At 42.9% G+C, this 26,929-nt stretch overlaps 1 protein-coding gene across 2 annotated transcripts in view; it reads right to left on the bottom strand.

Moving 5' to 3' along the window:
- Nucleotides 1-26,929, bottom strand: part of LOC127583043 (rho GTPase-activating protein 27-like) — a 185,022-nt gene that overhangs the window by 120,625 nt on the left and 37,468 nt on the right. For both annotated transcript variants that reach the window (XM_052038756.1, XM_052038757.1), the window contains exon 2: nucleotides 11,593-12,645. In XM_052038756.1, coding sequence (XP_051894716.1) covers nucleotides 11,593-12,588 — 996 coding nt within the window. In that variant the 5' untranslated portion in view covers nucleotides 12,589-12,645. The remainder of the gene's footprint in view (nucleotides 1-11,592; nucleotides 12,646-26,929) is intronic.

The raw sequence follows: 26,929 nt of genomic DNA, 5'->3' as shown, positions 1-26,929 counted from the left end.
GAGAGAGGTATTCCAAAGAGGTTTGTCAAACTAGTCATTGTTACACTGGGAATACTATTTTAAAAAATAATTCACAAAACCATACAAGAATGAACAAGGGCATCTTCCTACTGGCCTGTTATAACTCCCTGAAAGAACTAACTAATTGGTCACATGATCCTATTCCCACTCCAGACCTGAATATATTTGTAGTTCACAGATATATCCAATTTCCTTTGTAAAATTACTACTGTAACTGCTTCTACCACTCTTCTAATAAATTAGTTAGACCATGCTTCTTCAAATCCCTCTCAGGCCTATCCCAATCTATGTAGTCTAAGTAGCTGGAAAGAGCGCAGAGGAGATTTACGAGGATGTTACCGGGACTTGAGGTTATGGAGAGAGGTTGAGCAGGTTGGGACTTTTCTCATTGGAACGTAGGAGAATGAGGGGTGATCTTACAGAGGTGTATAAAATTATGAGGGGCATAGATAGGGTGAAGGCACACAGCCTTTTTCCCAAGTTTGGGAATCAAGAACTAGACAGCACAGGTTTAAGGTGAGAGGGGAGAGATTTAATAGGAACCTGAGGGGCAACTTTTTCACCCAGAGAGTGGTCAGTATATGGAATGAGCTGCCAGAGGAAGTGGTTGAGGCAGGTACATTAACAACATTTAATAGGTACTTGGACAGGTACATGGACAGGAAAGGTTTAGAGGGATATGAACCAAATGCAGGCAAATGGGATTAGCTGAGATGGGAATCTTGGTCTGCATGGACCAGTTTGGCTAAAGGGCCTGTTTCCATGCTGTATGACTCCATGACTAAGTGTGGGACACAGTCAGGTCCCCTTAGCCTCAGTGGAAGGTGAGGAAGACCACAATCTTTCACCTCATTTGAACGATATGTCCAAAACACCAGCCTCTAGTTCCAAGTTACTCACCACGGGACACTTTAATAAGATCGTCAGTTCATTCCTATTAATTGACGGTTCACAGCCACAAGGAACTTGATTGAGGCTTTCCAACTGATTTAATGCTGAACCCTCACATCCAACAATTGAGAGACTGACCCCAGTGATAACCACATTGTTCAGTTTCTGCTTTCATGTTACTAACACCTGCATGAAGTAACATAAATTTCACATGGCAAATAGAGTGAGATGAATATAGCAAGGTCTGTGCAAAGATTTCAAAATGCACTTGATGAGCATGTACAGAGAAATGTAAAATTAACAGAATAAATGCCAGTGGATGACATTAGATCATCATGCCACAAAGTAGTGCTGGTCTAGAGAAAAAAGGCATTCTGTTATATTCACCTTGGAAAGGACACAAGGAGGTGGTGGATCCTTTGTTTATGAGCCTTGTTTCTCAGTTTATGTTTTCGATTCTTGATCTGAAGGTGCCGTATAGAACTTGAGATATACTTCCAAAGTCGGTGCCTTGCATGTCTTGCCCAGCTGGTTATCCTTCATGTGCAAGGCCAGGCAGACTATTTGACTATGAGGGTCATATGTGACCCCCGCACCCAAGCCAGAAACTGCCTTCACTCTGCATCAACACACCACTGATTTCCAGCAGTAGTTTATAACTCATACGCAACATTAGTTGAAGCAGTGTGGCAGCAAGATCAGATAACTCATCTTGGTTTATGGGTAAGTTCAGTGTGAATAATGGGGACGGTTATAAAATAACTTCTTTCATAGACACGATGAATCAGTGCTGTAAAATTCTGTGACTTTAGTGACTCAGCGGTCAAATCAGGCCTTCTTTTAGTTTGCAAGGCTCTTGTAAGTACCGCATAAGTGAATTATTAGCTTCCTAGGAATTATCATGTGAGGGAGGAGCCCTTCTCTGCTGAACTCTTTCTGTTAATATGCCATGAAGAAGTCAGATGACAACCCCTTTAGGAATTTTCCAAACTTTTGAGTCAATGAGTAATTACTCAGCACATGGGCATTAGTGATATTGTCTTACAATATTTACTTTGGAAGATATTTGGCTTTGAATGTACTGAAGCCAGAACCATGAATAGATCTGTGGGAGCTGGTCGGATATATCTAACCAACCCTTTATGCCACACCTTCAGCAAATGTTTATTGTTGCCAGTCACTTTAGAGTTCTGTTCCTTTTTGTAATTCTGTCACTTCTTTTGCATGGCATTATCTCATTGGCTGTAAAACTCTTTGGGAAACACTAAGGAAGTGGAGGGAGCTACATTTTCTACTTTCAGTCATGCATGACCCTTTTGAATTAACTAGGGATTAAGTTGAAATAACGTTATAGGACTAAATGGAATTAAATTAATTTTGATATTATTCAATAGACATCACAAAATGTATACGTTTAGATTACTTAACACATTAGTTTCATATATATCTCTGTCTTGTAGTGCACCCTCCTCTTTGTAAAAAAGTTATGAGTTCAAATCCCACTGTCTTGAGTTTTAAATTAGTCCAGTGCAATACTGCTGGAGCATTGCAGCTGGGATAAAAGATCTTATAGCTCTATTTGAAAAGCTACTGGGCTCCTCCTGTTCTTCCTGCTGTCCTGACCAATTCTTATGTTTAAGTAGCATCACTAACTTGGATCTGATCGTTGCACCATTGTTGTTTTAGAAATTTACCATAATAGCTTATGTGTTTCCTACTTAAAGAAACAACACAACAGAATAATGTATTGTTTATAAAGATATACGGGACCATTTCAAGGTCTTAGAAGGTGCCACAAAAAATATCAACCACAGACTGGAAGCCTAGGTCAATCTCTGGTTAAACCATATCTACAGGCAGCCTCACTCACACCAGCAGCCCAGATGTTTCCAGGTCTTCCTGTATTACACACTGGGGGCCCCCAGTGGCATAACCGATGAACTGCACACATGGCTCTGAACAGAAAATACTTTATTCATTAATTAAGCAGACAGTCTGGAAAAGTGCTATTGCACTGTACTAATATGACAACCAACTTATTCATAGCAAGATACTGTGAAAAGCAACATGATAATACAAATATTTTTGGTGATCTTGATTAAGGAATATATTTAAGGGAGAAGAGAGGCTAGCCACACAAATTCACCTCTATCTTATGTTTGCTTCATGATGACATGCAAGTCATGATCTGAACAAGGGAGGCTACAAAAGAACCAATCTCAGTGAAGACCACAATCAAACAAATCTGCAGCGTTGCCCAGAATGCTGGATCTCACCTCCAGCTAACTTCCAGCAAGAGTGCAGCTGATCTTCAGAATTAATTGGAATCTGTTCAAACGATGGCAACTACACTCCAGGTCACCTTAAACTCACTACTTCTCAGGCAAGAGTGGTTTCAATGAACAAAGGAGACACAAAAGGGGGCAGTTTGATTAAAGAAAGGCTGAGCCAAAGCTGGGAGCTTAAAAATGAGTATATCCGCTTCTAGTATAAATGAGGTAAAACTTAGTTCAAGTATCTTACAAGTAAAAAATGGGCCTAGAGTATTCACTACCTTTCATGATTTTCCATCAGTAAATAACATCTGTTACCACGTAACTGAAAATAAAGCAGGTGCATAAACTTAAGAACATAAAGCTATTGATGCATTGTACATCATGTTTGGGAGAATAATTTAAAGGCCCTTGCCCAGTAATTTGATCACATGGCACTATTTCAGTTTTCAATGGACATTTCCTGGAGTGAAAGCTATTTCTGGTGACACACTGGAACTCCTCTGCTGATGCTGTGATTACTCCCTCATCATGAATTCTGTGCCAGACAGGAATCAGGCTGTGCCGTTCCTTGTTCAGCATTCCTATTGGAGCACTGCAAGGGAAATTAGATGACACTGTTCGAGGAGTAACCATTGCTACTTGGTCCTGGGAGAGCCGGGTTGTAAAAGCACTGTGCTGCGGTGGGACCCCACTAAGGTTAAGTCCCACTGCTTGCTTTCTATCCTTCGGTTCTCCCCCGCCGTTATTGACCTAACCCCTCCCCACCCACGCAATGTCCCAGCCCCTGATCACCTGCTCACTCCCAACTCATTGACCTCCTCCACCACCACCCACCCTCCCTCTCCCCAACAAGTCACTGAGCTCAGGCTAGACACACCACCCAGCCTAACCCCCCCCCCAGGCTCAATCAGCTCTCCAATAAGCAAGCACTCAGTGCCCAGCTCCCAATCTACCAAGCAACCCACCCCAGGAAGGCCATAATTGATCTCTGATGGCCAAGTGCCATCCTCACCCCAAGCCCCACTCAAGTTTCCAGCTTCACTCTTTCTCTTCTCCACTTGCCAGACATGGCTTCAGTTCCAGATGGTGTACTTTCCCAAACACTCTCAGGGCCAATTCAACAGTTTGCAGTGGCAGTCCCACACTGATACTCTGCACAAAGAATGCAAATTGCATATTTGGTGGTGCATTACAATTTATAGGCCTTTACTTCCAGTTCTCCAGTTGGTTTCGAAGTGGTTCTCAGCAGGTAGTGCAGACACACAAACTGACTGTGATAGTTCATCGAATGCTGCATTACCCTAGTCACTAGATTTTGCTGAAACCAACACAGGCAGAAAGAATAAATTGAATCTTACCTGTGGATTAATATGTTGTCCCAGATAGATATTGTGTATCTGTCCCAGATAGTTGGACATATGTCTGTCTCAGTCAGTCAGATGCAAGTGCGTATGCCATGCCCTGGCAGAAGGATTTATGTTCACACCAGCAGACATTTGCTTGTGCATCTGTCTCAGTTATGTAGGCGTGTGTGTGTGTGTGTGTGTGTGTGTGTGTGTGTGTGTGTGTGTGTGTGTTGGGGGGGGGGGGGGGTGGGAGGTGTTATGTACATCACAGTGAGCTGCCCCAGGACATCCATGTGACCTACAAAAGTACAAAATAGATCTGTCGCTTTAAACATAAACATCACATCAAGGGTTTATCTATAAGGCTCAACAAAGTGCACACAAATATGACTAAATCCTTTTGTCAATAAATGAATTGGAACTGGATTTCCTTTTCTAGATCATGAGATAAATATAGATGAGGAAAGTCATTCAGCCCAGTATAATTCAGTCATTCAGTTCAGTCCCAACAACCTTCTTGCTGCCCCCACCCTAATCATTGCATCAACCAGTGTTTATGTCAAGTGCTCCAGGTTTTTATTTCTGCTGGGATCTGGAAGATTACTCCACACATTCAGCATCAGAACTATAACTTCTTGGTATTTTCTCTAAAATCACCCTGTACCGATTTAAATCTATGAGTCCCAGTACTAACCTCTCCAGTTTAATTTAGAGCAACATTGTGGGTTCTCCTTTACAAAGATGCACAATCACCTTACTGAACTGCAATGTTAAACTGAAGGCACCAGTTTGTCCTCATAACTCAGACACCTGGTAATGGGAATCAGCTTTTGGTCTCCTCCCATCAGTGTGTCCGGATCTTGGCAACCAGAAGCAGACACTGTAATTATTGTGCTGTCTGACAAGGATAAACTTTGATGACCACACGACATGTTGATTGCTATCAACCAAGTAGATGGTTCAAAACTATTAACATTGCCGGGAGTTTCAGCTTCATCCTTTGTAACTTCTATGGATAACATTGAAGTTAAGTGTTGTTTATTTTTCCATCCTATGCATAGAATTTTCCCTTTAAATTTACAAACTTTGTCCAACTCATTCTGTAATTTCCCAGCTGCCTTCCCTGGTTCCACTGCTACTCCTAGTTACCAGCTGCAGATCTGACAAGTTAATTAGGATTAATTTCTCTTTCAGAACAAAATCCACATTACAGAATATTCCGAGGAATGGCAAATCCTGCTGGCAGTGTTCTCCAGCATATTACATTCCTTTCGATGTAATTATAATTGGAGATCAATTTACTTGATGGGAAATTACTGAATGACCATAGCAATGGTGCACCAATGATCTCCTAACTATGGGCCTGCTGCTTGCTTTAGCACTGAAGGGGCACTGCACCTTTTCATGTACGCCTGTCCTGAGGCCAAACCTGTCCTGAGGAAGATGAGGTGGGACTGGTGTAGTCAATGCCATATGGAGGCAAGCATTGAGGGAGATTAAGGGGGAAAATGGTGAGACCCTTACATTAGAGAGATCCCAATCCAGTGATGCAATGTGAAGCTATGAAGACCTGGTTGTCCTAAGAGTGTCCAACGATGGTTGCTCCGAGGGATAATTTCCCCCTTATACTCCAACAGGAGTTCTACAGATGGAATTACTTCATCCTATGCACAATTAAAGCTGGAACCATGTCAAACATGCAAAGCTGAATCGTGACTGGAATTTCTGGAAGGGCAAATTTGACCCAGAATGATAACGAACAAGTTTGGTTCCAGAAAAAAAAATTTCAGTGGCATAACACCGAGAAAAATAATGTAGAATTCCTCAGCTGCATTTAAACTTCTTGACTGCAATAAGGAATCACAAGCTCAGGTTCAGGAGAAAATCCTGATGGCCTCTGTCTATGTTGGTAAATTTTAAGTGTTCTGATCGCACACATGGGAAGGTCCACCATTGTAAACTTGTAAAAAATCGGTGAATTATAAAATGCTTCAAAGAAGACTTTTTACTTTAAGTACTGTTTTACCATTGGAAATCCATTTGAACAAATAAGTGATCCAATTATTTATTTCTAGAACACTGCAATTTTATTAATTAGTCACCTGAAAATAACTATATTTTGATGACTGAAGCAACACACGAAAAGCTGGAGGAACTCAGCTGGTCAAGCAGCATCGATGGAGGGAAGTGGACAGTCGACGCTTCAGGTCCAGACCCTTTATCTGGACCGATTTCCCTCCATAGATGCGGCCTCACCCCCTGAGTTCCTCCAACTTTTTGTGTGTTGCTCCAGATTCCAGCATCTGCAGTCTCGTGTGTCTCCATATTTTGATGATTGTTGTGTTCACCGCAGGAAATGGCATCCCCCTGGTGGTGACGAACTGTCATGTCATTCACTTTTTTACAATGCAATTGCAGAAGGGTGAATCCAAAGGATAAGTTACAATATCACAAAGCCACCTTTAACCAATTGCCATTTAGAAACACACAGTTTCAGACCTGACTCAATATGCCTGGTTTCTTTCTTCACAAATGCCACCTGACCTCTTGATTATTTCCAGCATTCTCTGTGAAATTTTGCACAGAACATTAGCCTGTTTTGATGCAATAGGTTGAAAAATAACTAAGTATAAATTTATCAGATTTGTAAGAACATGAAAAAGGAGAAGCCTGTTCAGCCTCTCACACCCTCTGCACCATTCAATAAGGTCATGACTTATCTCTTATCTCAGTGCCACGTTCCTGTAATAGTCCCATCTCCCTCGAATCTCTTAATACCTAAAAACCCATCAGTTTCTGTCTTGAATACACTCAGCCCTTTTGGGTGGAGAACTCCAAAAATTCACTGTATTGTAGGTGAAGAAATTTCTCTTCACCTCAGTCCTAAATGGCCAATCCTTTATTCTGAGGCCCTTCTAGACTCCTCAAGCCAGGAGGAAATGTTATCTCTACATCAACCTTGACAGGCCCTATAAGAAATCTGTGTGTTTGACAACACATTACATTAGATATAGGAACAGGAGGAGGTCATTCAGCCCCTTGAACATGCTTCACCATTCACTAATAGCTGACCATTCACCTTAGCACCACTTTCCTGCACTAACTCAAAATCTCTTGATATACTTACTGTCTTACACACCAGTTTGATACACTTACACGCCAGTGGCTCTACTTCATTAAGAGTTTGAAGATATTTGGTACGTCATCAAAGACTCTTGCAAATTTCTACAGATGTATAGTGGAGAGCATTCTGACTGGTTCCATCACTGCCTGGTATGGAGGCTCCAATGCGCAGGATCGAAAGATGCTGCAGAGGGTTGTAGAGTCAGCCAGCTCCATCACGGGCACAACCCTTCCCACCATCGAGGACACGTTCAAGAAGGTGGCATCCATCATTAAGGACCCTCACCATCCAGGACATGCCCTCTTCGCGTTACTACCATCGGGGAGAAAGTACAGGAGTCTGAAGACCCACACTCAACATTTTAAGAACAGCTTCTTCCCCTCTACCACCAGATTTCTGAACAGTCCATGAACCCATGAACACGACCTCATTATTCCTCTTTTTGTACTGTTTATTTATTTTTGTAATTTACAGTAATGTTTATGTCTTGCACTGCCGTGAAACAATAAATATCACAACATATGTCAGTGATAATAAACCTGATTCTGATTCAATTTACCGCTGGCTTGAATACACTCTGACCTGAGCCTCCAACAGCTTTGTTATAAAATATTTCCTTCCACTTTCACAAGATCACAAGACAAGGGAGCAGAAGCAGGCCATTCGGCCCATCGAGTCTGCTCCAAGGAAAGGGAAATAGAAATGAGAAATGGGGAATGGGGGAAGAAGAAGAAGAAAAAAAAACTATTCTAATCCCAATTTCTGGCCTTATCCCCATATCCCTTGATATCCTGACTATTTAGATATCTATCTATCTCCTCCTTGAACGCCCCCACTGATCTGGCCTCCACTGCTGTACGTGGCAAGGAGTTCCACAAATTCACCACCCTCTGGCTAAAGAAATTTTTCCTCATCTCTGTTTTGAAACTGTACCCTCTAATTCTAAGATTGTGCCCTCTGGTCCTGGACTCACCCACCAAGGGAAACAGCCTAGCCACATCTACTCTGTCCTTTCCTATCAATATTTTAAATGTCGCTATGAGGTCCCCTCTCATTCTTCTGTACTCCAGTGAGTACAGTCCAAGAGCCGACAAACGCTCCTCATATGTAAGCCCTTTCATTCCTGGAATCATCCTCGTAAATCTCCTCTGAACCCTCTCCAACGTCAACACATCCTTCCTAAGATGTGGGGCCCAAAACGGCGCACAATATTCCAAATGAGGCCTCACCAGTGCCCCGTAGAGCCTCATCAACACTTTCTTACTTTTATACACTATACCTCTCGAAATGAATGCCAACATAGCATTCGCTTTCTTTACCACCGATCCGACCTGGTGGTTAACCTTTAAGGTATCCTGCACGAGTACCCCCAAGTCCCTTTGTACTTCCGTGCTTTGGATTTTCTCTCCTCCTAGATAATAATCTGTCCGCTTATTTCTGCTTCCAAAGTGTACAACTGCACATTTCCCTACATTGAATCTCATCTGCCATTTCCTTGCCCATTCTCCTAAACTGTCTAGGTCCCTCTGCAACCTTCCTATCTCTTCAATACTCCCTACTCCTCCCCCTATCTTGGTGTCATCCGCAAACTTAGCCACAAAACCATTTATTCCATCATCTAAATCGTTAATGTACAAGGTAAAAAGGAGCAGTCCCAACACCGACCCCTGCGGCACACCACTAGTAACTGGTAACCAACCAGAACGAGATCCTTTTATTTCCACTCTTTGCTTCCTGTCAACAAGCCAATGCTCCACCCATTCTGTTATCCTACCCGTAATTCCATGACCTCTCATCTTATTAATCAGTCTCTTGTGAGGCACCTTATCAAAGGCCTTTTGAAAGTCTAAATACACAACACCTACCGCCTCTCCCTTATCCACCTTACCTGTGATTTCTTCAAAAAACTCCAATAGGTTGGTCAGGCAGGATCTTCCCTTCACAAAACCATGTTGGCTAGGACCTACCCTGCCCTATGCCTCTAGGTGTTCCGTAAACCGGTCTTTGAGGATAGATTCCAATAACTTTCCCACCACTGACGTCAGACTAATAGGTCTGGAATTTCCTTTATGCTACCTCCCACCTTTCTTATACAACGGAACTACATTTGCGACCCTCCAGTCCTCCGGAACCATGCCGGAATCTATCGATTTCTGGAAAATTATCACCAATGCCTCCGCTATCTCTAAAGCCACCTCCTTCAGAACCCGGGGATGCACCTCATCCGGTCCGGGAGACTTATCAGTCTTTAGTCCATTTAGTTTTCCTAGCACCTTCTCCCTAGTAATCTTAACTGAACTCAATTCCATTTCGTGAGACTCCTGACTAACCGGCACATTGTTGATGTCCTCCACGGTGAAGACCGATGCAAAATATTCATTCAATTCCTCTGCCATCTCTCTATCGTCCATTATAATAGCTCCAGCACCGTTATCAATTGGTCCTATATCAACCCGTGTCTCTCTTTTACACCTTATGTATTTAAAAAAACTTTTAGTATCCTTGCGAATGTTATCCACCAACTTCCTTTCATAATTCATCTTTTCTTTCCTAATGACCTTCTTAGTTTCTCTCTGCAGGTTTTTAAAAGCTTCCCAGTCTTCTGTTTTCCCACTAATTCTTGCTTCTTTGTACGCCGCCCCTTTTGCTTTTATTTTAGCCTTCACCTCTCTCGTTATCCACATTTGTGCCTTTTTTCCATTCAAAACCTTCTTTTTTCTTGGAATATATCTATCCTGCAATTTCCTTATTTCCTGTAGAAATTCCTTCCATTTCTCCTCTGCCGTCCCTCCAGCCAGCTTACTCTTCCAACCAATTAGGGCCAACTCCTCTCTCATACCATTGTAATTTCCTTTGTTCCACTGAAATATCGATACACCAGTTATCAGTTTCTCCTTCTCAAACTTGAAACTGAACTCAATCATATTGTGATCACTGGTTCCCAGTGGTTCCTTTACCTTTAGTTCCCTAATCACCTCCGGTTCATTACACAGCACCCAATCCAAAACAGCCGATCCCCTGGTGGGCTCTTCAACAAGTTGCTCTAGAAAAACGTCCCTTAGACATTCCACAAACTCCCTCTCCTGAGTACTACCGCCATTCTGGACTTCCCAGTCCACCTTCATGTTAAAATCCCCCATAATTATCTTCACATTGTCACTCTGGCATGCTTTTTCTATCTCAAACTGCAACTTATCGTCCACTTGCTGATTGCTATTAGGGGGCCTATATATGACTGCTACCATTGTCCTTTTACCCTTGCTATTCCTTAGCTCCACCCACAAGGATTCCACCTCCTCTGACCCAATATCCTTCCTTTCTATCGATTTTATATCACTACTAACCATCATGGCCACACCTCCCCCTCTGCCTACCCGCCTATCCTTCCTATACACTGTGTACCCCTGGACATTCACTTTGGATTGCAATCCCAACGGTGTGTTAAAAAAACTTCTAGATTGAATGATTTACATATACCTGTCTTTCTGTTCCTTTAATGACCTGTGGCTGCTATATGCATCCGGTCTAAAATGTTCCTTCTATCCTAGATCCTACAATCAGCTTCCCTTCCTCATTTTGTCTTGGTTTCTGCCTCTGTCCGTACTCTGAAGGCTTTGAATAGTAAAGTAGATCTGTTGCAATTGTGATTTTTAGATAACTACAAATAATTAATACTGCTCAACACTAAGCAACGCTATAGAGTAATATTCCCAAGAGACAAGGGACTGGAAGTCAGAGCACAGATGCAGGAAACAATGGATACACTAAACTATACTCGAAGCAGTAAAAAAGCTGGAAAAATAACAAAGAGATTAAAAAAGAAACACAAAGAGAAGGAGGTACAAATGAAAGACCAGTTTCTTCAAAAACCAAACCCAATGACCCTTGCATATCCATATTCCATCTATAAATCCTCATTCTACTGTGAACATACCTTTGGTGTATCGTGATGCTCTTCCTTTCGTGATTTAGTCTTTGGCTTTGGTAGGTCTGGTATTGATTCATAAGTATTTTCAGAATCAGAAAATTGTTCTTCAGGAAGGGAAGATTTCTTTGTTTCCATGAGCTTTGGATGTCCCAATATCACAGCACCAATTTCCACAGCAGAATATCTTTTAGAATTGGCTCCCTGGCTAAAGCTGGTGCGTTGAAGAGGATAGACCTTTTCTGAAAGGCTAATTTCTTTTGCCTTATTGAGTCCAAGGTAATGATCAAGGCCTTCTGGATTAAATATCGGCAGTGCTGGCTGGAGCTTTTCTATTAGACTAAGTCTGTGTGCAAAGTTATCTTGCTGTTTGGCACGGACTCTGACTGTGGAACTTAGCCTTTTTGGTGCATTGGTAGTGGTGAACCTTTTACTATTGGATTCTTTGTTCCTCTCAAAGGCTTTGGCCACTTCGCTGTAACACGCTGTCAAGTTTGGTGGCACCGAAGAGTGTTGTGAAGGATTTGAGCCACGAAGTGTAGGAGGGCTATCATTGGCCAGTTGATTCAATGAAGGATCCTTGGGTTTAGTAGGGTTTAAGTTAGGCTGGTTTTCTTTCTCCAAGATTGGATCAGAATTGTTGTCATTGTGCCCTTGTTCATCTTGGTGAAACAGTTGATCTTTCCCAACATTACAATGGTTTTTAAAGACACTTTGGGTCTTGCTTATCTCTCGACTATTTTGGTTTTCCGTAGCATCAGGTCCAACCAGGGACGGAACTCCAGGGGAAACTGCCCTTTCTGAAGTCAATTCCCTCACGTAATGTGCTGGCAAGTAGAATGGTTTGGATTGGTCATCCTTCTTGACATGCCACCAGTGGTCATTGGTTCTTGAAAGGAGAATATATTTCTCATTTTGTTTAATAGAGATGAGTCTCCCATCTCTGGCTGTGTATTGATAGTTATATTCAACCTGAACAAGAACTTCCCCTGTGGCTGTAGACATCTCCAAATCAAATTAAGTGCTTTCACAAAGATTCCTTTGAGGAAGAGCACCTCATTGCTGTAAAAAAGAAAGAAACATCAGTCAGTACCTCATTCCATAAAAACACAGGTCTTTGCAACAAATCTTGTCACTTGATACAGTTCCATGGGAGTGTTCATTCCCAGGAACTCAGCAACCTTATTTCATGCACATGCCTACAGGGTGAATGATATCGGCGAGCTCTTCAATCATGGGTAGCATCATGGTTAAACCCAGTCCTTTCCTCACTGGCATTTACGCACAGACACAAATATACACGGACCCCAGGCGGGGCTGATTTCCAAGAAGGGCCAGTGAAATGGGAAAGGATACTGTGTGCATTTTATCCCTTCTACTTGTGATTAACTATACCATTGGTCCCATTGATACCAAATTCACCACAGACTGAAGTCAGACTCAGGATTCTTCTGCACTTGGATCAGACTACCCCTTGCTAGGGGCACACCTGCTGAACTGCTAGAGGAAGATCTTGGAATGCATACTGAACTGAATGTGCAGCATATGCAACACTGCCACAATGCGGCCACATGCAACACCTAGAGGGCATGCATTTAAGGTGAGAGGGGGTAAGTTCAAAGGAGATATGCAGGGCATTTTTTTTTACACACAGAGAGTGCTGGGTGCCTGGAATGTGCTGCCGGGGTGGTAGTGAGGCAAATATGATAGAGGCGTGTAAAAGGCTCTTGGATATGCACGTGAATATGCAGAGAATGGAGGGATATGGACGTTGTGTAGGCCAAAGAGATTAGTTTAGTTAGGCATTTAATTACTCGTCTAATTGGGCGGCACAGTAGTGTAGCAGTTAGCGTAGCACTTATACAGCGCCAGCAATCAGGGTTCATTTCCACCGCTGTCTGTAAGGAGTTTGTACGTTCTCCCCGTGACTGTGTGGGTTTCCTCCGGGTGCTCCAGTTTCCTCCCACATTCCAAAGACGTACGGGTTAGTAGGGTGTAATTGGGCGGCACAGGCTCATTAGGCCAGAAGGGCTTGTTACTGTGCTGTATAAATAAAGTTTTTTTTAAAGTTTTAATTAGTTTGGCAGAACATCATTTGCCAAAGGGCCTGTTCCTGTGCTGTACTCTTCTATGTTCTCATACTTCAGTTCCAATTACATGCACAAGAGCAGCTAAAGGTTATGACAGTCCTGAGATTCCGCCAAAATTGTAATTGATATTTCTGGGTAGACATGTAAATAAAACTTCAGCTGAATTAATTTCTGAGCAGTTTAAACCGTTTTTATGTTCTGTACTCCTTCTAATTGAAAAAAATATATCATTACTGAATAAATGGATAAATAAAGCAGTCTTCACAAAATCATTCAGCTTTAATTTACCACAGCAGGTCATCTACCAGGGATGCCATTAGTAACACGTCATTCTGATGAAAGATCACTACCTGAAATGTTAACTAATTCTCTCGCCCCAGATGCTGCTTAACCTGATGTCTGTCCCAAAGTCACCACCAAAAAAATGTGAAGAGTGCATTGGTTAGTAAAACGACATGGATTCATTCAGATCTCTCTGCCACCCTCCCCTTTCCTTTCTCCAAGGCTCACCCCGTCCATAGCCCCAAACACAAATCACACCTTCCTCCCTCTGGTTCCCCACCTCCTTCCCTTTATTCTATGGTCTACTGTCCTCTCCTATCAGATTCCATCCTGTTCAGCCCTTTGCCTCTCCCACCTATCACCTCCCAGCTTCACACATCATTCCCACTTTCCCCCTCTCCCCACCTGCCTACCTTCCTACCTTCCCCCTCACCTGGATTCACCTATCAACCGCCAGCTCGTGCTCCTCCCCCCCTCCCCTCACCCTTTTATTCCGGCTTCTGCCCTCTTCCTTTCCAGCCCTGTTGAAGGGTCTCGGCCTGAAATGTCGACTGTTCATTTCCCTCCACAGACGCTGCCTGACCTGCTGAGCTCCTCCAGCATTCCGTGTGTGTTGCTACAAATCCTTCTCCAGCTTCCATCCTGTGGCCCCGCTCATGCTCTGTCTGGGAGTCTAATGAGTCTCCTGCTCCCTCGACCCACTCTTGTGAACTGTTGGCCTTCCTGGCTCCCAACGCAATTGATGTTGTCTACAGCTCCTCTTTGCAGATGACATCACCCTTTTCAAACTGGAAGCCATTTCTCAAGAATTCATGCTTAACCTATCTTTCATTGCACACTGTTGTTCCACATCCAAGCACCTACTCCTCTCAGTCCTCGAACACAAAGTACCCGCTCTGATCTCCCTGATCAGGATTTTGTGCCCGGCGATTCTAAATTCACCAATAACATGACTGCAACTCTGTTCTATTATTTCTCCTTTTCTTTCATCAGCTTTGGCATGGGTTGACTGCACTGTCCTCTCCCAGTGCCTCTTCTCAATGGTCAAGTTTGATACGAATGCGCTCACTTATTCACTACCATAATCAGAGCATTTCCTTTCCATCCCAACCAACACAGCCATGGATTTACAACAAAGGAAAATGCTGGAAACAATCAGCAGGTCAGGCAGCTTTGGTGGAATGTGAAACAAAGTTAAAGTTTCAGGATGACGATCTCTCGTCAGCGTTGTGTTCCTCTTGGCCTTCCCTATACTGCACTTTGGTCACATAAACCACAGATATGATCCACATACATGCGTTGAATCGGGTATCAGCTGCAGGCATGTCGAAATTGAATTGAATTTAAATTATCCAGCTGTTGTGGTGGGATTTAAATGCACTCCCCTGGATCTACAGACCAGATCTCTGGATATCCATCTAGTAAACTTCCCAATAATGGGACAAATGCTAGTGTCTTCAACTTGAGGTTTCTGTTTCTGTTGATTTCCAAAGAAATCTGTGACCATTATCTCACACTGTGGTTTCTTTTTTAAAAATTGACATGTTATTGCAATTAATCTCTTATTACTATGGCTAAGCAAAATCGTCCACCGTAATGTAAAGGTTGTAGGACCCATATCAGAGGTTTTGAGTTTGTTTACACTGATGGCTGCTGGAAATACTTTGCTGGCCAATCAACCTTTGACCAGCACCTGTAGATACATCAACAACTCTATTTTGTCTCGGTTGTGATCATTTAATACGTATGGACATTTCTGACGTGATTTCCAATAACAATCAAATAACATTGGACTACAGATTTGGACCACTTCACCAAGGTCCCACTCTGAATCTCCTACTTGTTCACTGGTCCAGTCAGTCAGTCAAAGTTGCATTTCATCCTCAAAACATTGCCTTCTGCTCTTTATGGCTGTTTCTCTACGTGCCCCCCCCCCTCTACTTTTTCAAGCCCACGGTAGCAGGGGCAGCACAGTAGCATAGCGGTTAGTGTAATGCTATTACAGTGCCAGCGACCTGGGTTCAATTCTCGCTGCTGCCTGTAAGGAGTTTGTACATTCTCCCCGTGTCTGAGTGGGTTTCCTCCGGGTGCTCCGGTTTCCTCCCACATTCCAAAGACATACAGGTTGGGAGCTGTGGGCATGCTATGTTGGTGCCGGAAGAGTGGCGGCACTTGCGGGCTGCCCCCAGCACATTCTCAGCAATGCAAAAAGACGTATTTCACTGTGTGTTTTGATGTACGTGTGACTAATAAATAAATATCTTATCTTATATCTTATCTTATATGGGAAGACAATGATACTTTAATAGCTCAGCCAGAGCAAAATAAGGGAGTAGCATAGTATTTAAAGAATACGTTAGATCTTATGCCAATATTCCACACACGGTAAATATCTATCCCAACTTTCACCATCATACAAGTACTTCAATGTTTGACTGATGAATATACTGTATATGGGTGAGTCAGCCATTTCCATGTTGATGACAGTGTATTAGGTTGGAGAGCTCTGCACTGTTGCCCAACACGTTCAGTAATTCAAATCTGCATTTATAGAATGGCTATAGAACTTCATTCTGACACCTGCCCAGGCTGGTCCATCCTTTCAAATTGTATTCATAGATCTGCTTTAGCACTGCATCTTGTCGAGTTACCTGAACAATCCCTGTGGCTGTGACTGGGAAATATGCACCTTCAAGCTGCAGTGTAAAAAATTGAAGGTTCACTGTCAATATTTGGTGATTCATGCAGTAATCTGCACAGAGCATCACTACAACTACAGATTTGGACTATTTAACTAAGGTCTCACACTGTCCCACACTTGTTTACTGGTCTTGTGACTTTCACACTTTCAGTCAGTCACAGTTCTGGACAGTAATCGGGATAGAGCATCAGCAATCACATTTTGCTCCAATGAATGATATTCAATTGTGTAATCACAATGTAACGTCAACACCGTCCACATTTACATCTTAAAAACTGCCACTGCTGAAGCTGCTAAGTTCTTTTGACCCAGGATCACCAATATCAGTCTGTGGTCTGTACCAAGAAGAAAGAGTCTTCCCAATATGATGTGATAAAAATTCTTCACACCGAATATGAATGTAGTTATGTTTTCTTTTGTTAAGAAAAAAATGTGCAAGGCAAATGTTAGAGGTGGTTCTATAACATGGCTGATGACAGTGCCCGTTCTGTAACTTGAAGCATCACATGGCAGCTTTATATATTATCATGAACCACAATAGATTCACTACTGTACTTACTTCGATCAAATGCTCTTCATTGCACATCAGTCCAATTCTATTTCTTTAACACCATCAGTAGATTAGGCAAGAATCATTCCCAGAATAGAACAAAGGTCTGTGACTTTCTCTGGACTCTTGACTTTCAAAGTAACATTGACCTTATCTTTAACATCTGAGAGTTGTAGACACAGCTCAGCACATCATGGAAAGCAACCTCCCCTCCGTGGACTGTCTGCACTTCTCGCTCTCTGGGTAAAATAGCCAACGTAATCAAAGACAGCACACACACCCCAGACGTTCTCTCTTCTCCCCCCTCCCATCGGGCAGAAGTTATAAAAGCCTGAAAGCACGTACCACCAGGCTCAAGGACAGCTTCTATCCCGTTGTTATAAAACTATTGAACGGTCGCCTGGTGTGATAAGATGAACTCTTGACCTCACAATCTACCTCGTTGTGGCCTTGCACCTTATTGTCTGCCTGTGCTGAACTCTCTCTATAACTGTAACACTCTATTCTGCATTATATTATCATTTTGCCTTGTGCTACCTCAATGCACTGATGTAGTGAAATGATCTGAATGGATGTATGTTTTTCACTGTACCTCAGTACATGTGACAATAATAATTTACCAACTTACCCTCAGGTCAACATATGCCATCCATAGCTATACAAAGGCACACTCCCACCATTTCAGTTTCACATTGTGATGGTGAAGTTGCTTCAGTATTTCCCCTAATTACCCTAGGTACTAGTTGTAGCAATAAGATCATCTTGATTGCACAGACAATTGTCAATGCCCTGAATGCTCTTGTGCAAAGTGGCCTTTGGCAAGGACTTGACTTCATGCAGCAATGTAGTGTAAGAGTACAACTCTCTGTGCATTGATTGTGAAGGACCTTCCATTGTCCTCATCCATATCAAGGTGAACATAGTCAAACTTGGAAACTACTGGAGTTGTGTAAGTTCCTCTTAGAATAACTGTTACGAGACTCAGGAGGTTTGAACAAGGACCGTTTATCCTATCTCTAACAGCATGGAGCACCCTATATGTGGTGCTTCATGTCCTCATGCTAACATCACTATGACCTCTGACCACATGACTTACATATATATTGATAACAAATGCACCACAATTCCTGTATGACATACTGTTCTTCCAGTTCACAAAAGTCATTTCCTATTTGCCGATGTGTCATCAGAGTTAGGAGCAAGCGTAGGCATGAAACTATGAGCCCATCTGCGTATACACAAGCACCTGAGGTGTACAGGTACCAGCACCTTTCCCCAAAGCCACGTACGCATGCTGACCCTCCATGACCGACCAGAGCACATTAATTCCTTGTTGGTGGTTGTTTTTTTCTCTTAACAGTCTTGCTATTTGCTCTGGAGATCAGGATGAAGAGGTGGCTGGGGATTGACAGAATACAGGAAATAGGGAGGGAGGCAAGAGGAGACGGTATCAGAGATGGTGAAGGGTAGTGGGTTGGTAAAGGGAGGAGGCAGGGATAAGATAAGAGAAGATAAAAAATTGTAGGGAATAGAAAATAGAGGGTCAGAGAGGACAGTAGATCATTGGAGCAAGGAAGTCAGGGCATTAGAGTGGGTAAGGGGTAGCAGACTGAATGAAAGAGGAATTTGTCAGGAGGAAGAGGGGATTGGAGGAGGTGAAGAGGAAAACTGGATGGGGTGAAAAGGAGATCGGAGGGGTAAAACATTGAACAGGCAAAGGGGAGATTGGATGGAGGTGACTGGAGGACAGGGTGAAGAGATATTTGGAAAGATGGAGATAATTGGAGGAGGCAAAGAGGAAATGGGAAGTATGGAGGTGACTGGAAGAGAGGGCAAAGGGCGATTGAAAGGATGGAGTTGATTGGAGGCGAGGGCAAAGAGAACATGGAGAGTAAATAATAGGGAATTAGAGGATAAAAGAGACATTGGAACAAGAGGAATGGGGGTACAGTGGGATGATGTGTGCTGGAAGTCAGAGGAGAGACAGGAAATGGGGGTGGGGGATAGAACAGAAGGTATAATCATCACATCTGGGCAAGTTCCCCATGCACCTTCCGTTACTAGCTGGTGCCTGGCACATCTGTAGAAGTAGGGCTCGCAAGTCTAAGGGTGTTATTTTATCATTTATATACAGTATGAATAGATTTTCAATCATATCCACAACAGTTATATACATTTCTGAATTGAATATATGCAAAACTTTAAAATATGTGTTGCTAAATGCTTTAGCCTTGCCAGACTGCACCTACATTTTCCATGCGAGACACTCTGTGTTCTCACCTCTGCACAGCTTTGATTTGTAAAATCGCACTGCCCTACCCCAGGAGCCACATCTTTCAACAAAACTGCTTTTTGGGGTTAAAAAGCATTCAAAACTGGCTTTCACTCTCTAATAGCGGTTGGACAACCAAACACAAGGGAGCTATTCAATCAGGTCATAATCTCTCATGAAAAGACTGCCTCCAGCAGTGGGAAATTTCAATTTAAGAGAAAAATCTGAGAAGTGGATGGTTTTAATTGTTTTCTATTTTAAGTTATTTTTGTTTCAGCAGTGAGCACTAAGAATATTAAATGTGATAAGGATCTAACTCAACAAAAGAGTTAAAATACAGAGACCTTTTGCTACAAATTAGTCAATAATTTATATTTCTGTATAATGTTAAATTCATTTATTTTGAGCACAAACAATTTTGAATTATCTGGAGTAGATTGCATGAAGTTGAAAGGCTAAGATAAATCTAGACTGTGAATTATGAACTGTAGTTCTTCAAAATTTATTTCCACCGGAACTAATTGCATCAGTAAGCTTACCAGTGTCTGGTTATAGGACCTTTTATTTAAAAAAATGCAGACACAGAGACACAGAAATACAGTCACCCTCGAGTTTGAGCCAGCACAGCAGTAATATAACACCTACCAATGCACCCAAAGGCCAGTGGTTAGTTTGAAATCAGGTTCCAGGCCTCTTGAATACTGTGTAAGATGCAGGCACCTATCCTGGTTTAATTTTTTTTACTATGACTTAGAAATATTAGAGGAATATGTTGTGGCACACTAATGCTGGTTTATGAAGCACTGGAATGGTCAGATTTTCTAATACGACCCTCTACCTGAAATGTTAGAACATAGAACACTACAGCACAGTACAGGCCCTTCAGCCCACAATGTTGTGCCAACATTTTATCCTGCTGTAAGAGCTATCTAACCTTTCCCTCCCGCATAACCCTCCATTTTTCTATCATTCATGTTAACCCTGTTTTTCTCTCCACAGATGCTGCCTGACCTGCTGAGTGTTTCCAGCATTTTCAAAGAATATAGAACATTGAACAAGACAGCACAGGAACAGGCCATGTAGCCCATGACATCTGTGCCAACCATGATGCCAAATAAAACTAATCCCGTCTGCCTGCACATGATCCATATCCCTCCAGCCCCTTCATATTCATGTGTCTGTCTAAATGCCACTTTTCTATTTTTATTGAATATCACTGTCAGGCTCAGCAGTGAAATGGTGCTGTTCGTGAGCTTAAGTGCATGTTGCTGCATGGCTGCCAGCACTCACCTGCACAGCTGAACTTGGGATCCAGCCCTTAAAGGCATATGCACCACCAAGAACCCCTGCCACAATTTGCACAGAGTGGTGTGTGTGTGTGTGTGTGTGTGTGTGTGTGTGTGTGTGTGTGTGTGTGTGTGTGTGTGTGTGTGTGTGTGTGAGAGAGTGAGAGTGAGAGTGAGAGAGAGAGAGAGAGAGAGAGAGAGAGAGAGAGAGAGAGAGAGTTCTGCTCCTACATTCACTGAAAGGGACTTGGAGAGGCAGGTAAGCAGGAGGAGATGATTTACAGTGTGCAGTGGGACAGGGAAACCCTCCAGGGCTACAGTCAGGTGTCTCTGGCAGGCTATTGGTCAAGGGATTTCTGCATCGTTTATAAGGGCATTTCCTTTGGGTCAGCACACAACACCAGAAAATCCCAGGTGCTGAAAGGAAGGTAGATGAAGAGTTCTCTCCTTGAGTACACACCTTGGAAGAATTTCCAACCACTGTGAAATGTGGTATAGATAAGGGGCCTCAGCCTGGAATGATCCTGAGGTCAGGAAGCTAAGAGTGACCACAACCTTGACGTTGGCTCTGAGAATGTTGGCTGTATAATGCTTCATTCGTTTATTTTGAGCACATAAACAATTTTGAATTATCTGGAGTAGATTGCATGAAGTTGAAATGCAAAGATAAATCTAGACTGTGAATTATGAACTGTAGTTCTTCAAAATTTATTTCCACAGAAACTAACTGTATCAGTAAGGTTGTATTTGAAGCTCCAAGAGGTCACAGACCTTGGAATAGATTGTCTTGTGGAAACATTGGTCCACAGACAAATCAAGATACGAGTGTGGGTCCCAATAAAGCCTGGGTGGAATAGGGCTTGGATGGTGACTCCTTCTAGGCCAGGGGCCACACGGTCCACTCAGCCGCCGATAGTGCTTGCAATGCCTACGCTCCACTTCCAAGTCATCCAGTCGGGGGGGGGGGGGGGGGGGGGGGGGTGTCTTAAGCGTAGGGAAACACCCAACGGAAGTAGGTTCAGGTTCAAAAAAACAGCTGAATTTGCAAGAAATCTAAGTCTCAAGTGTGAGCTGTGTGGGGAGTAAGAAGAGAGGATGCAGAGTGCTGAGGCAGTGTGGCAGAGAGTGCAGTGTGAAAGTGAGTAGCCCTTTTACTGGCAGTTTCAGAGGAAACACCAACATTAACTGATTACGTCTACCACTTGCACACTGGCACACCACACTGGGTTACGTTCATCCCCAGCACAAGCATAGATTCCTTTAGATTAATGCTAAGAATATTGGGAAGTGTTTTGGACAATTTCACATCATTACTTGTTAGATAAACTGTTAAACTGGAAACACATCAAAAAGTAGTGAGTCTGTTGTATACGTATATAACAGCGATAGGATAAAGAATATCTACACATAGAAAAAAAACAGACTTAACATGAAACAAGTTGCACAATGCAAATATACATCTTGGATTTAACAACACATGTTATCTCTGCCATCTGTCTGGTTAAGTAGCACTAGCAACTTAGTGTATGAGGTATGAAGTTAGAATCATAACAGGAAATATCACTCAATGAGAACCCTTAAGCAGTATCAACCACTCTCATTGCTAATATTGTTGCACCTATTGTTCAATGTCAGCAAAAGCATCCATTCTCAATCTTGAGCCATACTTTCACTTTAAATCACACAATAGATAAGAAAAGGCAACAAGGCTCATACCTTCAGTCTCTGAAATCTTCTCTAACAAATATTTCAATTTCACATCACAACTCTGACAACTTAAGTCTATCAGTGAATCTCATGAATCTTAACTCTCACTGAAGCTCACTCTTCCACTACCTGAGCTACCCACGGAGTTCCAATGTTTTAGGACCCATCAGTTCAAATGCAACCTAATCCTTTGAGAAACAAACTGGCCCAATGAAACCTATTCTCTCAGTAGTTGCCATTAGAGTAGAAACTTCCAGTAGAGACCACTGCACCAAATCCAACAGCTGAGTTTCCCACTGCCACTGTAACACAAGCAGAAACTGCCCATTATCTGAGTGTTACAGTATCTTTCATCATGAAAGCTTAGACTGTAGCCATAAGGCTTTAACCATATGTTGACACTGTAGTAGTAGATCCTCCTGGAGACAAGTAGGTACACAACCTTGCTTCCCTATCTCCTGATCTCCCTCTTCATGATCTCACCACTGCTTTCTTGCTCCTCTCTGTCAAGAATATGATTTGTGTTGGAGAGACAGCAGAGGAAATTCATCAGGGTGTTGCCTGGATTAGAGGATTTTAGTTATGGGGAGAGATTGGATCGGCTAGACTTATTTTCCCTGGAGAGAAAGAGGCTGAGTAGTGACCCGATAGAAATATATAAGAGGTATAGATAGTGTAGATAGTGAGAAGGGCAGGCACGGTAGTGTAGCGGTTAGCGTAATGCTATTACAGCACGAGCAACTCGGGTTCAACCCGGGTTCAATTCCGGCCACTGTCTGTAAGGAGTTTGTACGTTCTCCCCGTGTCTGCGTGGGTTTCCTCCGGGTGCTCCGGTTTCCTCCCACATTCCAAAGACATAGGGGTTAGGAAGTTGTGGGCATGCTATGTTGACGCCAGAAGCATGGCAACACTTGCGGGCCGCCCCCAGAACACTCTACTCAAAAGATGCATTTCACTGTGTGCTTCGATGTACGTGTCACTAATAAAGATTTCTTATCTTATTAAAAAAAGCTTTTCCCCCTGGTAAGGGTATCAAAAACAGGAGGCCATAGGTTTAAGGTGAGAGGAATGAGTCTTAAAGGGGGTTTGAGAGGTGGGTTTTTTTTGTACAGAGAGTGATTGAAATCTGGAATGTGCTGCTTCAAGAGGTGGCGGAATCAGATACAATCATTATGCTTAAGAGACATTTAGACAGGCACATGAAAAGGCAAGGTATAGAAGGATGTGGACCTAAAGCAGACAATGGGATTTGTGTAGATTGGCAAGAAGGTCAGCACGGGCATGGTGAGCTGAAGGATCCATTTCTGTGCTGTGCTATGACACACAAGCAATTAGCCCAGACTCCCGCCACTCATGGTAAAGTGATGTTGTTTGAGGCTAAACCACTGAGGATTGCTTGATGTTGTCCTTCAGGGCCACATGGTGTCTGCTCCATGAACAGTTCCACCAGCTTAGTTCCAGTAAACTAGGTAAACACTGCTTAGGTGCAATAGGCCAGGCGAATATGTATGAAGTTAGGCACTAAGGGTAAGCACAAGTGTGACTAGTTAACTAATATATGTCCTGGGCTTGATTGGATGCATAAGTAGGACTTGGTATGATGGCTTGGCTGGTAATAAATTTGTCCACTGCAGACAAGAAGTGGAGCTGAAAAATTTTTGACTGTGCTCACCAAGACCTTTTCAAACCATGGGTTACAGTTGCCACATGCACGTTGCCTGACTTGGAATGTGCAGGCACTATCCGAAGCCTGCAACCTGAAATGTCCACATTTGGGGAATGCATGCAGGGTGAAGTTTGGGAGACCCGAGGTTGAACAAAGTCCTCACAGATCCCAGGGACCTGGTAATTTTCATGGAATGTGGAATATCTGATCCTGATTTTTGAGCATCACTAACAGGTCAGCATTTGATAGTCAAGTCTAATTGCATTTGAGAAGGGACTGGGGAACAACCTTCTGCAGCACACATGGTGGAGGTACTCCCACATTGCTGTTATGTAGATCTTTGCAGGATTTTGAGCACCCACAAAGATGTGACCAAGTCAAAGTGGTTTGCAAGTTAGATTTGGAAGTGGTGGCACTTCCTTCAAATTGCTACACTTGTATTTTCAAGGACTGTGAATCTGCTAGGTTTGTTAAACCTTGTATACATGTGTTGTGGCTAAGGATGTATCTGTTATGGAGGAAGTGAGAGCATCAAATGTCAATTGAGAATGCTTTGTGTTCTGAATGGTGCCGAGCTGCTTGAGTGTTGCCGAGGCTGTTAAGAATACTGCATCACCTTCCTGATCTTGTGGACCATGAAAGGCTTTGCAAGGTCAGGTACTGAATCCATTATCACAGAAAAACCCAACATCCAATGTGCTATTGTAGCCACAGTAATTGTATGTCTGGTCCAGCCAGCTTCTGTTCTATGGTAACACAGATATTCGCCCAGATATTGAACAGTGGGGGATTTGCCATGTAATGGAATATCAAAAGGAGTTTGTTGGATTCTCCTTTTTGGAAATAGGCATTGTCTGACTTGTTGGAATGAATGTTAATTGTACATTTTTTGACCAAGTCTGGATGTTGTCTAAGCCTTGCTGCTTGCCTGCATGAATAACTTACTATCAGAGAATTGATAATTCAGCTCACTCCTCTCTGGATCTAAGTTACCAGCAGTTTTCTCCTCACAGCACAACTAGATTGGGCCACTATTCATCCTCCTCTTTTCCTGTAACTCAATCTCCTCTGGCTACACACCAATAACCAGCATGATAGTCATCCTGTGCAAAGTTCAGCAAGCTGTCATGAAATAAGGAACTCTCACCTGTAGATGTAATGGAAAACACCTCCAGAGCAGTCTGGTCATCTAAAGAATAGCCTCAAAAACTTGGATCTCCACATATTCTGCTGCCTCTTTGACTATCATGTGAAAACAGTAGCTGCCACAAGATGAATACAAGCTCTTTGGATGTCTTGGATTCACAAAAAGAAGCTCTTAGCTGTGTTCACATACCTTGTACATTGAGGGAGTGAAACCACTTGTAATTCTATTACGGTTCTCGGTTAGATATTAGACCCATTAACATCATCTGGATGCAATGAGTCAGGCCTTGCTGCATGGGAAAGCTGCAGTCTCACTGAAGCCCTCAACAACTGTCTGAATGTCACTACCCAAGGAGGAGGAGATGAGTTTGCCTCTGTTTGAGAGCTATAACCTTCCCAATGCATCATACTGCAAATATTGCCACTGTCTCCAGACTTGAAACAGCTTGACGCAAAAAACCTTCACTGACATGAGTCGAGTGGTTCAGCATGGCTCTGCAGCTGAAGCACATGGCAGATCACGTCACTGCCCACATGGAATATTGGAGGCACTAAAAGAACTACTCCTCTGAAAGTCATTAATTCAGATATGCCTGTGGCAGGATAAGGCACATTCTTTCTCTGCCTTGATGGAGGGGTAACACCCACGGAGCAGCCGGGCTGCCTCTTAATGAACCAACACCCATCAAATCTGGTACATAACAGATAACCAATCTTTTAATGTGGCGATTATTTAATTGAGTTAGTTTTTATGATTTTGCTTGATTCTTAGCTTATTAACTTTTAGCATTTTAACTTTATAAAGTTTTTTTTAATGTTTTTCGACAATATTTTAAGGTTCCATAAACATTGAATGCCCCAATCACTGACAGCTCCAACAGTTGGGAGCCTAATCGTGGAGCATCACTGGTTGTCAAAACCATAGTGTGAGTGCAGCAGATGCCTTGTGATGGACTGTGCCATCCTGGGAAGGCTCCGTGTGGAGAACTACACTGGGACCATACTGGATCAAACAGCATGACCAAGGGACATGGAGCCTGTGACTTCTGAGGCAGCAGAAGATTTGCACTACAGCAGTAGTTAGAGCTTTGTGGCCTAATGTGGTACAAAAAGTGTCAAATCAATGATGCACAAGTATTGACGTAACCAACCGCCCACTCTGTATAGTTCCAGTCAGGGCCAACACTGGATTTACCCCATTATGGTCTGAAACTAATTGTGGTGTCCAGACTAAGATCAATCAGTGTGTCTGCCTGAGAAGGCGGGGGGAGTGGGGCTAAATGGGAGAATGGATCAGCTCATGATAGAATGGTGGAGCAGACTCGATGGGCTGAATGGCCGACTTCTGCTCCTTTGTCTTATGGTCTAATGGACACATAGACTATTGTGTGTTCCAGTTTCCTGAGCAGCATGAAACTGTGAGCAGCATGCACACTAAACTGTGCATGCATACTTGTCATTCACACAACTGCAATTAAATTGGGTCCATTGCTTCAAAGAGTACTGAATAGAAAAGATTTAGAGGGACATGGGCCAAATGCAGGCAAATGGGACTAGCTTACATGGGCATCCTGGTCAGCATGGACAAGTTGGACCGAAGGGCCTGTTTCGATGCTGTATGACTCTTATGTAGCTCAATTTAGTTC

Source organism: Pristis pectinata, chromosome 25 (genome assembly GCF_009764475.1).
Source record: "Pristis pectinata isolate sPriPec2 chromosome 25, sPriPec2.1.pri, whole genome shotgun sequence".
Taxonomy (NCBI): Eukaryota; Metazoa; Chordata; class Chondrichthyes; order Rhinopristiformes; family Pristidae; genus Pristis; species Pristis pectinata.
Note: the sequence above shows the minus strand (reverse complement) of the source record. Positions and strands in the feature narration are given on the sequence as shown.